This window comes from Choloepus didactylus, chromosome 1 (genome assembly GCF_015220235.1).
Source record: "Choloepus didactylus isolate mChoDid1 chromosome 1, mChoDid1.pri, whole genome shotgun sequence".
NCBI classification, from domain to species: Eukaryota; Metazoa; Chordata; class Mammalia; order Pilosa; family Megalonychidae; genus Choloepus; species Choloepus didactylus.
In genome coordinates this window covers 199,534,990-199,549,887 of record NC_051307.1, presented here as the reverse complement: position 1 = coordinate 199,549,887, position 14,898 = coordinate 199,534,990, and the positions used below count along the sequence as shown (strand labels likewise).

Here is a 14,898-nt window from a genome sequence, read left to right as displayed (position 1 = left end):
TCCCTGAGCCATTGTACTGAAAAGATTCAGATGTCCACACTACCCTCTCTACTGAACCTTGACTGCCCTATAATAGTGCCTGGGGCAGGGAGGAGAGCAAAGGGCCTCACAGAGCCTTCCTGAAAACCTGACTGTGTGATGCAAGAGCTGTCAATATACCACACGGTTTACAAAGCATGTGTGTGTCACTGGAGGTGGGAGTGAAGACCAAAAAGCATTATTCATAGTGGTAGACCCTGTGTATTTGGAGAATCTTCCTTCATTCTCACAATCTAACCCCATAGATTCACATGACTGGATGTGACTAGCCTGGTAGTAGAAGTGGGTCTCATACTGTATCCGTCTAGAGCTGAGTAATTGCTGTAAGCCAGTGTGATGTTGGGGAAAGTGTGCTAGCTCAGGAAACAAGGACTGCCAAGTTCCAGTCCTTGCTCTGCCAAAATCAACTTGTGTGAACACACAGCAAGTTTTTTGGGTCTCAATTTCCCCATGTGTAAAGTAAGGGTGGTGGGTCTCAAGGATCTTTAAAGGCCCCTTTAGCAATGATATCCTGAGTTAGTTCTCTAACTGCAGAACAATTACATAAAATTAAGAGGGGCGAAGGTGGTCACAGCACCAACAAAGGAACCAGAAAGGTCAAGTGAGGTTGTTTGGTGCCTCTTCATCCACGGAGTCTAAGATAAGGCTTTGCAAAGGGGAGATGCAAGATACCTGCTGAGTTGAGGCCCCCCACAGCGTAGATAAGCCCCGCAATGGATGTACAGCAGCGGGGCCGAGTTCTGAAAGCTGGCAGGTGCGGCCGGCGTTCCGGCATGAGGTGATAGTCCTTTGCTTCGTCCACCAGGTCCCTGGAATGAGGTGCAAGATGTTGGGATAGAAGGTATCCTCCCAACTTGGTCAACATTTGTACTGTCCAAGTCTGGGTCCCCACTCTCCAAATGTAGCAGGAACACGGGAGGAAAAACCTTCTGGAAGGTTTGGTCTCAGAGAACCCAGGTAGGCTCTGGGAAAGCCACACATGGCTGCTGAGATAAGCTCAAAATTGGAGGGACAAAACAAGCAGAGCCCATCTTAACTAGTGGAATCAGAATGTCTAGTCTCTATCTGGCACAAACTAGGAGTGAGAAAAATAGAGTGGTGGCTAAAATGGCTGGACTTGGGGAGGTCTGACAAGCAGCCTGCATCCTGTCTCCACTTAGACCCAGCCCTCCCTTTCCACCCCTATGACTGCACTATGCTCACAACTTGCGGCCTTGTAGTTAGTTAATCATCTCGCCCCTGGATTGTGGTAGCAGCAGCCAACAGTTTCTAACTGATTTCCCTGCCTCCAGCCCTGCTTCCTCCATTCTGCCCTCCATACTATAGTCTGAGCTGTCTGCCTTTCTAAATGCAGATTCACCATGTTGCTCCTTTTTAAGGATGTTAAAAAGCTACCCAATACCCTACAGTATAAAGTTCAACGGCCTCCTTGAGGCTGCTCATCAGAGGGTCTCAGTTACCTCCAGCCACACTTCCACCCCTTCCTGACAAACACCACACTGTCTGCACTGTTACTGACTTTCTCCTGTACCAGCTGCTCCCAACCAGGGTTGGGAAAATGAAGAAAGCCAAATATGTGTAAAATCGTGCCAGGGAAGGAAAAAAAGTATTTCATTGTTGTGAATATGACAAGTAAAATGAAGGAGGATGAACAGTTTTCTCTGATGAGCTACTTTTTCAGCAATCCTCCTATAAGACTGCCATCTTCTGAACTGCTTTGGTGGTACCCTCTGTTATGCTGTCATTGATTTACTTTGGGTAACAATTTCACGTGCTAGTAAACATATCCTTTCCCTTCCCTATCACTGTGGATGCAGAGCCCTACACCCACCTGAGACCAGGACACTGACTAGTATTTACTGAAGAGGGAGAGGAGCCCCAGGATGTCACATTTGTACCACCAAGTCTGCTGCTGATACAGATAACATCAGGGCAGGTAAAATATATAGATGCTTGTAGGTTCATAAATAGCTAAGTGGATGGAGATACTAGAAAATCCTCAGAAAACTTAGGGGAGGAAAGCCCTTTCTGCCTTGATGCTCCTTCATGGCATATTTCCCTGCCCAAGGTGCAAGATGTGGGCTCTTCACACTTCTTCTCCCAGGTTCTAGATAGAGGGCAGGCTGAACAGTGTGCCATGAGTTAGAATGTCCACTCCAAATCTGTCCTCCACTGAGCTGGAACAGAAGTAGCCTAAGCTGACAAGTTTTCTTTTCTGCCCAGACCCTTAGCATCGTATTGTGCAGGTCCATCTTTGCTCACCTGCATTTGTGGCAGCAACGCACCAGGTCATCCTGCTGCACTCGGTCTGACAGGAACTGGGGCCGGCAGAGGGGCAGGCGGATATTGGCCAGTAGCTCAGGCAGGCAGGATGCCCTCTGCTCCCGGTCATATTGGACCCAGGCCAATGCAGCTTCAAAGACCTGCCAAGACAGAGTGGAACTGGCTGACGGCAGCAACTCCTTCCAACCAGAGGCCACACGCCTGTAACCCTCAATCTCAAACTTCCCCCACTTCCTATGAGGCAGTTCCTTGGACCCTTCAATCTTGCCTCCTACTTGTTTTCTGAATTCACTACTTTTTCTCCACTTCCCCAGATACCCAGTTTGGTCCGATCTCTTGAAACTCAAGCCTAGGTCACTGTAACAACTTCCTGGATTTCACTGTGACAGCCTAACAAAAACCCATCAATGGGTCCCTTCCCTTTCTGAATCTTAACAAAATGCTTGTTTATTTTCCTTCCCACTGCTCCCGTACCCCACCCCCCTTGAAACTTCCTTCACCACCCTTTACTCTCACCAGACTGGGCTCTTTCCCCCATTCACCCAGAATGCCCTCCCAAACCCTCCTCTTCATGGAAACTTACTCCTCTCTTTAAGGCCTGGTTTAAGATCCATGTTTCCCAAGAAGCCTTCCCTAAATGCTCCAACCACAGGGGTATCTCTCCCTAAAACTTTTCAGCCCTTACAGAATGCATCACTCTAACAAATGTGGGCTGCCTCACGTCATATTAATTAGTAGAAGAGCTAGGGCCAGAACTTTTCCCTGCTGGGATGAAGTTCTCTCCTCTAAAACAGCACCCACACTGTTTGAGCTCAGGGCCCACTTTCTTATTGGTCCCTAATATTCAGGGGTGTGGTCTCTTCAGACATTAAGGAAATTAGCTGATTTGGGACTGAAATCTCAACGGCTAGCCTCCTGGAGACTGGGGCTCCTCCAGCTGAGCCACACAGTTTCACAGATACCGTTTCAGGACTTTTGATTTCAAATATCTAAGCTGCTCTGCCTGGACTTCAACAGACTTCTCAACTGACCAAACAGGCAGAGGCCTTGTAGCAGTGATGCTCCCAGAGCCTGCAGGACCAGGTCCAAACTTCTCACCCTCACATTCGACACCCTCCACTGCCCAGCCCTTGCCACCTTTGCCCCAAATCACATTTACTTGCTATCCTTTTAAGACAACTTACACCTCACCTTTGTTGTACAGAAAAAAATGGCCTTTGTTCCTCTCTGGCAACTAACATCATACATTCTCATTTATGTTTTCCTTGACCAACCCAAGATGATCTTTGCCCTTAGAGGTCCCTATGACCACCCAAACCTTGCATTACCAATAGCTTCACCCCTTCCATTAAACTATACGACCTCCAATCTTTCCAGTTCAGTAACTGACTCCAATTAGCTTTTGATCCCACTCTCTCCTCTGGAACATCATTCTTAGGTCCTGTCTATTTCCTTGCCTCTCTCTCATCTATCTTAAGGTCCATGGGTTACTATGCAGGTGACCTCAATTCTCATGCCATGATGTGATCTCCCTCAATTATACTTGCTTGGGAAAAAAAAATCTGTACCTGATAATGTCTATAAATTTAACTCATTCCCTACTCTGCCCTTGTACAGTGGAGTTGAACGTGGCTGACAGAACACACACCAGAACTGACCAGTTTACTTTAAATTCGTGACCACTAATCTCAAGCAGCCCCAGCTTCCTATCAAGACCTCTCCATTTTCCTGGTATTGTCCACTCACTCTCTCTTTCTCCTAGAGGACTATTTCACATCTTTTTAGCTCTCTTCAAGTTTCTAACACTCCTCCCTTATCCTCACTCTCAGCTGAGATAACAGAAAACAATCAGAAGAGAATGTCCATACTTTCTACCAGCATATCCCTCTTTGCCCTCCCTCCATCCTTGCTTATGGGTGTGTGCACACAGCTCTCCCTCCTGCCCTGGTGGCTGTGAATGGCTTGTGCTCCCATCAAAGACACACCTCAGTGGACCCTACATAGCATCTCTTCTCATTTACTTTAGGACATTGTTCTAGCAACTATCCCCCCTTTTCTCCTGCGTTACCAATTCTTCTCTCTCTTTGGGAAAATTCCTACCTGCAGTCAAATATGCTGTCATTTCTCCCATCTTAAAAAAAAAAAAAACCCTCTTGACTTCACAGTCCCCTCCAGCGACTGCCCCAATGCCCTGGTCTTCTTCAGAACAAGAATCTTTCAAAAAGTTATCTGTACTTGCTATTTCCAGTTTTACAGCAGCATAATTTCTAGTAGTGAATATTAGAAATAACCCAAATGTCTAAGAATAAGGAAATGAGGATTGATAAAATCAATGGAATATTATTTTTGATACTAAAATATTAAAAGTTTTAATGAAAAATACATATAATCAACCAAACCCCATGAGAGAGCTGATACATATCATGATCTTAACTTTGTAAAAAGAACTAATAGAAAACAAAGATTAAAAAAAGAGCAGCATCCCATTTGCCACCTGCACAGAACGGCTTCTGTGCTCTACATACCTGCTCTTCTGATTTTACATTCAGCTCATCCCGAGACACTAGCTCAAGCACGTCTTCCAAGGACAGGGCCAGGAATTCTTCTGACATTGATACCTCCACAAAGTGCTGGTGGATGAAGCTGTTGGCTGCATCGTACAACACGGCACACATCATTGTCTCAGCAAACTGGCGCACACCGAGGCAATTTTTGGGATGAAGCCTTTTGGCATAAGAAAAGGTGACAAGGAAAAATTTAGAGGGAGAAAAATGTTCTCTTCAGTCATTCACACCAAGAACCATAGTTCTTGGTAGAGCCATAGAATGAAAACAAACATTTTCCTCAGGTTTGTTAGAAACTCCCTGTGTGACATCAGCTGTGCCTCTCTGGGCTACAATGTCTACAGGTGTAAAATTAAGAGAGATTTTCCTCAAAGGTTGCTGCCTCTTGTGCCTAGTGCTCTATGAGTGGATGGTGGAATGAGCAATCTGGGAAGTCCTATGAAGTAGGTGTCAGAAGGAGGGAAAAATGGGAGAATGCTTACTGGAAAACCTGGCTTTCATTCAGCTGTGGTGGTCTTGGTTGAGGGTCTAGGGCACTACTTCACCTCCAGTCATCAGGAAAGCACCAGACTTGAAGAATGAGAGTTTAACTACATGAAGAGATGACTCTTCTACCATAGGGACCCCTATACTTTTTTTTTTTTTTAAACAGAAAGGGGCTCTATGGGCCTAATTATTCAGACATCTAGAAACAACAGGGGGCAGCTATCATTTATTTAGCACTATCAATGAATCAAGTACTTTGATAGCCTTTTATATATATTCTCCTGAATCTTCTTAGCAACCCTACAAAGTAGTAATTACAATATCTTCATTTTATGGAGTGAAAACTGAGGCTCAGAGAAACTAAGAAATTTTCTCACAGTCCCTCTACAAGCAAATGGTGGTGTTGAGATTGAACTCAGTCCTCCCAGGTCATCTAACTAATCAGAGGCAGGTAGCAGCAACTTGAATTAAATAAATTATTTATGGTTTGGTTCATTGATGCATTTGATGTTCTGATCTGGGTTTGAGAGAAGAGATTTGAGAAATACACAGCTCCAGTGTTCACCTGAAACAAGGAGGCCCATATACCTGGAGGCTTGGGAAAGGGCCACAAGCAAAAATAAACTTCAGCCTCAGGAAAAAAAAAGTAGTGATCTAGAGATCTAACAGGCAGAGCAGCCTCAGAAACTATTGTTCTAAGGACTTTGATGTCTATACAATGCTATGCCTTGTCTTTTCCACTGCCACTTCAGTTCCTAACAATGGTTTTCCTCAAGTCATTAAAAATCAATCCTGAAGGGTTCATGCTTGTCTTCAAAAGGAGATAGGGAAGGAGGGTGGAGCTGGGAGAACCATCACATTCTGTGACAAGGATGAGGGAGGAACAGAGGCAATGACAGTAGGGACTAGAGAGAAAACAGAAAGCAGGCCAAACCTCTGGGGCCTGTGACAAGGAATTAAGGCAAGAATGAGGTATGGGTTAGGCCTCAGAAGGGTTCTTGCAGAGCTGAATGAAAAAAATGTCAAGGATAGATTCCAAAACATCAGGATTTATGTTTAAGTACCTAAAGTTCCTGAATTGTCATTGGTTCATGTAAAAACTGCACTGGTCTAAAAATCACCTTTCTAAGCATCTTTTAGGAGACAGTACTTGAAAGGAGCCTGCATCCAGTGTTGACAGTGATGACCTAAACAGCCCCTAGGTGGACCTGTTGTCTTCTTGGTGAAGGTGTGAGGATGGCCAATTTAATCATTTCCAGAGCAGCTACTTAATAGGGTCATTCTCTAGGTTCTGTGGGAACACAGAGATGAACTGAGTCCAGTCTATGTCCTTAAGCAGCTCACAAATGAGTAGGAAAGACAGTGCATGCCTGCACACCTCCCCACACACATCTCTCTAGCCCATCTCAGAAGGCATCCTAAGGCAGGGACATGGCCTGCTCTGGGTCGTCACTCTCACCACACAGTTTCTGTCTGTAAAAACCGGGAGTAGTACCACCTGCTTCATGATGGAACCACTTGCCCAGCACCCAGCAGATGTGCGCCTCTGAATTTCTGCCATCCTTACTATGGTCATTATGATTTGTCCTCAGTGATGACCATGAGCACCAGACAGGCAGGATATGGACACAGCAACTGCCGAGCGGGACTAATGGCATAGGGGTGGGGGAGGTCATCTCCAAGAGATGAGGCTCAGCACAGCAAAGCTGAGTGGAGGAATGCTGGTCTTATCTGGGGATGAGAGGAAGCTCAGGTCGGGGCAGGGCCTGGGAGACTGCAGGGCTAGTGGTGCTGTTCTGTTTCTCCCTGCCTGTGTGTGGCCCAGAACTAGCCCTCACCCCTAGACCTGGAGGTTAAAGGGCCTTTACCCTATGACAAAGGGATCTGCCACTTGGGGAAGAGGAAGAGCCTTATCTGCTCACAGTCACCAAATGGAAGACCTACCAGACCCACTGCCAGGTATGGGAAATACATAGGGGATATAATCAACAGGTCTTACCCAAAAAGAGTTTTCCTGCTTTACAATGATTGCTCCAGGGTATTCAGAGGAATACAGAATTATAGGAGGTAAAATTTGGGTTGTCTCTTCAAGAGCTGAGGTAAAAAGGACGGTCAAAAAATTCATGGAAGGGGAAAAGATCTAAACAGAGATGAAGATGGCTATGGAACAGTTAGGTAGCACCCAACAAATGAGATCTGTGAGAACAGTCCACGAAATTACTGGCTGGTCTGATTGGAAAGAAAGAACAAGAGGACATGCTAGGCCAAGGGAGAGAATAGGCAGGACGACGCTAAATTGTGTCCCACAAAGGTTCAGCCTGAAGAACTGGGCACTGCTTAACAGTGATTACAGGAAATGTCTTCTCTGCAGAGTATGGTTCATTCCCTTCATACAACTCTACATGTCCCAAGGACTTGGCAAACTTTGGCAGGGGATTACACAAACAAAATGGTCATGCTCTCTGCCATGTGCCAGGCCCATCACATCATCTCACCGTTCTCGGAGGAATGTGCAGCAGGCGTCTTTAATGCTTTGCAGCTGCAGGAAGCTCGCCCCCATGAGCAATGACTGGACATTTTGCTGGTCGATGGCAAGGTGGCCGTTGTAGGCAAAGTTGATCAGAGCCTCTAGGGCACTAGAGGAAAGTGGAAAAGCCATGAAATACTCCTAGGAGATGGGTCTGTGCCCACAGGAGACCCTAACTGAGCTAACATCACTGAGTAGAGATTAGATGAGTCCTGTTCTAAAAAGCATTTGGCCCATGGCTTTTGAAATTCTACCTGAAGGAACAACCACTTCATCACAGCCAAGGACTCATTTCACTTCTTAAGTTATTCTTATTACCGATACAATTTTACTACATAACATTCTAAAAAAAAAAAAAGCAATCACCTCAAATCTCAGCACTTAACAAGTCAATGGCGGTCGTTTTTCTAGGTTCTTTTTCAGAACATGTTTGCCTCATACATAACTGTACAGATAAAATCATACAATACTTATCATGTCTTTTCCCGTGTTGCTACAATGTTTTTGGTGTTTATCATTTCTAGTGGCTGCTATGTAATATTTCAACATGCATATGTGCGATAATTTATTTCTTTTATTGGTAGATATAAGAGCTATTACCATCTTAGTGCCATATAAATAATGTTTCTGGATTATTATTTCCCTGGGATAAATTTCCAGAATGAGATTTCTAACATTTTTTCTGGCTCCCAATTCAAATTCAGAATAAAACCCAAATCCCTTCTATAAGGCTGTATGTGGGCTGGCCCCCCTCCATCTCTCTAACCTCATCACCTTCTACTCTCCCTCCCTCCCTCTATTCCAACATGTTGAACACACTCTCATTTCAGGCCTTGGCACTGGACTCCCTCTGTTCAGAGGGCTCTACGCCGGATGGCTTCCCCCCTCCTTCCCTTCAGTTAAGGTCTTGGTTCAAATGCTGCCTCATCAGAAAGGTCTTCCCTGATCACCCTGAAATAGCACAGACCCCTGGCATCATTTGCTTGCCTTGCCATTACTCTGCTTTACTTTCCTCACATCACTTAACTCCCAGTCATACCAAGCACATATTTGTCTATTGTTAGATCCCCACCACTAGAATGTCAGCACAGTGAGAAGAGGTGCTTTCTGTTTTGCTCTAGGTACTGAGTAAACCTATAAGTGCCCAGCCAATCTCTGTTAAATGAAGCACCTGAACTGTGCATGGTCATCAGCCTGGCTCTTTCAGATACAGACATCCAGAGAAGAGGAAGGCCCTTAAAACAACTGCTCTTGGAGGCTTACTTCTGTGTCTTTCTTTACAAGTCTTGCAGTAAATATATAAATTCCTTTCTCCACATCGTGGGGTAGATCACCTTCAAGCATCCAAAGGGTACCACAGTCTCCTAGCTCTTTTCTCCTTAGTTTTCACCACTGTGAGATTAAGCAATGAATTAAGCAACAAAGGACAGTTTGCTGACTAACAGGATAACCTTGGACTTGACCTACCTGGACTTCCATTTTTTCATCCATCAAACAAACATAACATCTACTACCTTCTAGACCTGCATTGTCCAACAGAGGAGCCACTAGTCACATGGAGCTGTTTAAAATTAAATTACAGAAAATTAAAAATTTTTTCAGTCCCAACAGTCACATTTCAAGTGCTCAACAGCCACATGCAGCTAGTGGCTACCATTTTGGACTGTGCAAATATTTTCATCATCACAGAAAATTCTAATGGACAACACTTTTCTAGACTGACAAGAAGGGTAGCAAATGAAGACACTTGTGAACTATTTTGCCAGCTGAAATGGCTAACACAGAACAGTGCAGAGAAAAATATACCACCACCTTCATACTCAGCACCCAGTTTAAAAAATATCTCAGACTGTAGCTCCTATTACAAGTGTTACTCTAATAGTAGAGTAAAAACAGCATCAAAATTCCCTTCATTTTAACCCTGTCTTGATAAAACCAAAACCCTATTTACTAATTGCTTACTCTGGGTATGGCACAGTGCTATATACTGTGCCCTACTGCAGGCCATTAAATGGCACCAAGCACAAGGCTAAAGCTGTAGCCTGTGATACCTGGTAGAGGGATTTAATACCTTGGGTCCATTCCTTGCATTACAATCTCATCCTGCTTGCACTCCATCATGTCATTGGTAAACATGGCGTGGAAGTATGGGATCGAGGCTGCTAAGACGATCCGGTGAGCACTGAATTTGTGGTCCCCAATCTGTGGGCAAAGTAAAATACAAAGTCAGATGGTGAGGAATGCAAATACAAAAACCTGACCTGTCCCTTCCACAGTTTAACTCTCTGTCCACCTTAATGGCAATGAAGGCAACCCATTGCATGAGAGCCAAGGCTTGTCATGGCAACCCTGAATTATTTCAAATTCAACATACTCAGTTACAGAAGAATGTAAATAATACAGTTTAATGAGATATCAGAATGTATTAAAATGTAAGTCTGAAAGCTTCAAGCAAAGGTTTTTATATCTATGACAGTCTACACTGCAACTCCCAAGTCCCCCACCTACTCAAATATCTGATTCTGTTAACAATATATTCCAATCCCAGTTTTATTAGAAAGCAGACGGACTACACGCACAAAAAAAAATGCCCAAGAACTCTGGGGCTCCTAAAAGCATGTTCCTCAAGAGTCCATAACTTAGTGTCAGGAAGAAATGAGCAGAAACCAGGCCCAGACTCAAATAGGGGTCGCGCATGGGGACCAAGCATTGAGTAGGCACTGTGGGGTGGGGTCAAATGCTGGGGGCCCTTGGGCATAAAGCAGGCTGTGGTAGGTAACAAGGGGTGCAGAACTCCTCTGCGGAAAATCACACAAGCAGCAACAGGAGTAACTGGTGTCGTGCACTGGCTGGAGCTCTGTCCCTGGCTCTTGCAGCGACACAGGCAGATTTTATCTCCAATATGTATCATATCCTTACCATCACACCCTTAGCCTGACATGTTCTATGAAGTGTTTTTCAACTATCTGCCAAAAGGATGTTCCCATCTATAGCTCCAAACTACAAAAACATTTTCACTTAAAAACTTTTCATTCTTTAGAAAGAGCTGTCATTCCCCCCCTTTCCCAAGTTCCATACTAGCAAAATGGCAGTGCATTTCCCCACCTGATACTTGTCTCTTCCTGTCCTATTTACTCAAGGATTCTAGCTCAGGTTTTTTCATTATGTCCCGTTTTTCACTGAACTTCGGGTTTATTATCTGAAAACAGTCCTTCAAGATCACACACACACATGAACTTCCAAACACCAAGGATCCTTATTGGATTCAGATTCTGTTAGATCCCTGCCTCCCATTTTTCACACCTGTGAGTCCCCTCCCACAAAGCATCAGGGTTGGTCTGTGCATCCAATAGAATACAGAAGTGAAGGTATTCACTTCCAAGGCCAATTATGAATGGCACCATGACTTCCTCTTATTTTCCTCTCCTGGAAAATTATTTTCACTCACTCTGGGGGAAGCCAGACACTGTATTATAGTCCATGTGACAAGGAACTGAGTCCTCCTCCTAGAGCCACCTGAGTGGCATACTTCAGATAACTGCAGTCCTGACTGGTAGCTGGTAGCTGGACCACAACCTCGTAAGAGACTTTGAGTCAGAACCACCCAGCTAATCTGCTTGTAAATTCCTGACTCTCAGAAACTATGAGATTATAAATGTTTACTATTTTAAGCCACTAAGTTTGGAGGTAATTTATTAGGCAAGAAAAGGTAACTGTTATGTTACCAATATAATTCTTTTTGCTTTCAATTCTTTTGGGTATACTAGGTATATACCTAGTAGTGGGATTGCCAGGTCATATGATAATTCTATGCTTAGCTTTCTGAGGATCTGCCAAACAGTCTTCCACAGTGGCTACACCCTTTTACATTCCCACTGACAATGAATAAGTGTCCCTATTTCTCCACAACCTCTACAACACTTTTAATTTTCCATTTGTTTTTAATAGCAGTCATTCTAATGGGTGTGAAATGATATCTCACTGTGGTTTTGATTTGCATTTCCCTGATGGCTAATGATGTTGAGTATCTTTTCATGTGCTTTCTGGCCATTTGCCTACCTTCTGTTCAAGTCTTTTGCCCTTTTTTTGTGTCTTTTTACTGAGTTGAATGATTTCTTTATATATACTGGATATTAATCCTTTATCAGAAATGCAGTTTCCAAATATTTTCTTCCATTGTGTAGGCTGTCTTTTTACTTTCATGATAAAGTCTGTTGAAGAACAAAAGTTTTTTTTATTTTGATGTGGTTCCATTTATCTATTTTTTTTATTTTGTTGCTTGTGTTTTGGGTGTGAAGCCTAAGAAACCACTGCCTAATATAAGGTCCTAAAGATGCTTCCCCACGTTTTCTTCTAGGAGTGTGATAGTTTTCGCTCTTACATTTAGGTTTTCGATCCATTTTGAGTTGATGTGTGTATCTGGTTTGAGGTAAGGGTCTTCCTTCCTTTTTTTTTTTTGCAAGTGGAGATCCAGTTTTCCCAGCACCATTTGTTAAAGAGACGATTCTTTCCCAATTGAATAGTCTTTGCTGCCTTGTCAAAAATCGGTTGGCCATAAATGTGAGGATTGATTTCTTTTTTTTTTTATTTCAAAAATTTTGATAAATAACCAGTAGTAAGTTTACAAGAGCAGGCAAAAGGGGTTTACTGTACACCCTCCCCCCACCCATAAGGTGCCTGATGTCCTCTTGGTTGACATAGCAGCATGAGTACATTTCTTACCCTCTTCTACTGTAAAGTTGCAGAGCAAGCCACTAAGGCGCAAAAGAAAGCCCAGCTCTTGATACTATATAACTAATTTATGTTCTAATAGTAATACTATGTAATGGTAATATGAATTCACTTTTTAAAAAAAATTTTATTTTGAAATAAATTCAAACTTACAGGAACAGTTGCAAAAACAATACAAAACCCATACACAGAACTCCAGCGTAGCCCGACCCCCTCTCCCGATACCCCGATCCACCAACTTTAACATCCTGTCACATCACCATTTCTTTCTTTCTTTCCCTCCCTTCCTCCCTCCCTATCATCCATCATCTATTGCTGTCTTCTGAACATATGAGAGCAAGCTGCACACATCCTTGAACAAACAACATAATTCACATCTACAATTCCCATGAACAAGAACATTCTTTTATGCAATCCCATTAAGTGCAGCTAAGAAGTGCAAGAAATTCAACATTGATACAAAGCTTACATTCTATATCCCCCCCCCCCCCTTTTTTTAATGTCCCAACTGTGTCCCTTTGAGCCTCCTGTCCTCCATCCTCAGATCCCAGCCAGGATCATCCTTGGCATTCAATTGTCATCTATTTAGACTGTCTTTTTTTTTTTTTTTTTTAAATTGTGGAAACATATATATAGCCTAAATCTTCCCAATCCAACCCCTCCCTTACATTCCATTAGTGGGATTAATCACATATAGAATGTTGCAATGCTATCATCTTCCCACTATCCATTACTAGAAATTTCCCTTCACCCCAAACAGAAACTCTACACTCATTTCTTAACTCCTCATTGCCCCTTCCCCCAATTCTTGTAACCTATACTCTACTTTTCCTCTCTATGGTCATATTCTCTGATACTTTCTTTGTCTTTACCATGGGGCTTAAATTTAACCTCTTAAATCTATAACAATCTTGTTTTTCTTTGATACCAACTTAACTTCAATAGGACACTGTAAACTATGTTCCTATACTCCTCCGTTCCCCCACCTTTATGTAGTTCCTGTCAAAAATTACATATTTTACATTGAGTCCAAAACCACTGATTTATCATTATAGTGTATGTATTTTAGATCCTGTAGGAAGTAAATAGTGGAGTTACAAATCAAATATACAGTAGTATTGGTATTTATATTTACCATGTGATCTTTGCTGGAAATCTTTATTTCTTCATGTGGTTTCAGTCAATTGTTTAGTGTCTCTTCCTTTCAGCCTGCTCAATTCCCTTTAGCATTTCTCATTGGACTGATCTACTGGTGATGAAATCCCTCAGCTTTTGATTATCCAGGAATGTTTTCATCTCCCCCTCATTTTTACCCTTCAGTTGTCTGTGAATTTTCTAAGTCTCTGATGGTTATTGACTTCTATTTGTATTCCACTGTGGTCAGAGATGAGCTTTGAATAAATTCAATTTTCTTTTTTAATTTATTGAGGCTTGTTTTATGTCCCAGCCTGTGCTCTATTCTGGAGAAAGATCCGTGATCACTAGAGAAGAATGTGTCCTGGTGATTTGGGAAGTAATGTTCTATATTTGTCTGTTAAATTTCTCTATATCTCTCTCTCCTTTGTTTCTCTGTCGGTAGGGCTCTCTTTAGTACCTGAAGTAGGGCAGGTCTTTTATTAGCAAAATCTCTCAGCATTTGTTTGTCTGTGAAAAATTTAAGCTCTCCCTCAAATTTGAAGGAGAGTTTTGCTGGATAACGTATTCTTGGTTGGAAATTTTTCTCTCTCAGAATTTTAAATATGTCATGCCACTGCCTTCTTGCCTCCATGGTGGCTGCTGAGTAGTCACTACTTAGTCTTACGTTGTTTCCTTTGTATGTGGTGAATTGCTTTTCTCTTGCTGCTTTCAGAACTTGCTCCTTCTCTTCAGTATTTGACAGTCTGATCAGAATATGTCTTGGAGTGGGTTTATTTGGATTTATTCTATTTGGAGTTTGCTGGGCATTTATGCTTTGTGTATTTATATTGTATAGAAGGTTTGGGAAGTTTTCCCCAACAATTTCTCTGAATACTCTTTCTAGACCTTTACCCTTCTCTTCCCCTTCTGGGACACCAATGAGTCTTAAATTTGGACATTTTATTTTATCTATCATATCCCTGATATCCATTTCAATTTTTTCAAGTTTTTCCCCATTCTTTCATTTTCTGTTCTGTGGTCCTCGAGGACACTGAGTCATTGTTCAACTTCCTCTAATCTTGTATTATGAGTATCCAGAGTCTTTTTAATTTGGCCAACAGTTTCTTTTATTTCCATGAGATCTTCTATTTT

General features: G+C 42.8%; 1 protein-coding gene across 5 annotated transcripts in view; it reads right to left on the bottom strand.

Annotated features, from left to right (window-relative positions):
* KLHL18 (kelch like family member 18) overlaps positions 1 to 14,898 on the bottom strand; it is a 78,162-nt gene that overhangs the window by 12,001 nt on the left and 51,263 nt on the right. For 4 of the 5 annotated variants that reach the window (XM_037849751.1, XM_037849761.1, XM_037849735.1 and 1 more), the window contains 5 exons: positions 9,971 to 10,101; positions 7,868 to 8,008; positions 4,848 to 5,046; positions 2,302 to 2,462; positions 712 to 848 (listed from right to left, as the gene is read on the bottom strand). In XM_037849751.1, coding sequence (XP_037705679.1) covers positions 712 to 848; positions 2,302 to 2,462; positions 4,848 to 5,046; positions 7,868 to 8,008; positions 9,971 to 10,101 — 769 coding nt within the window. The remainder of the gene's footprint in view (positions 1 to 711; positions 849 to 2,301; positions 2,463 to 4,847; positions 5,047 to 7,867; positions 8,009 to 9,970; positions 10,102 to 14,898) is intronic. The other variant, XM_037849725.1, reaches the window with a different exon arrangement.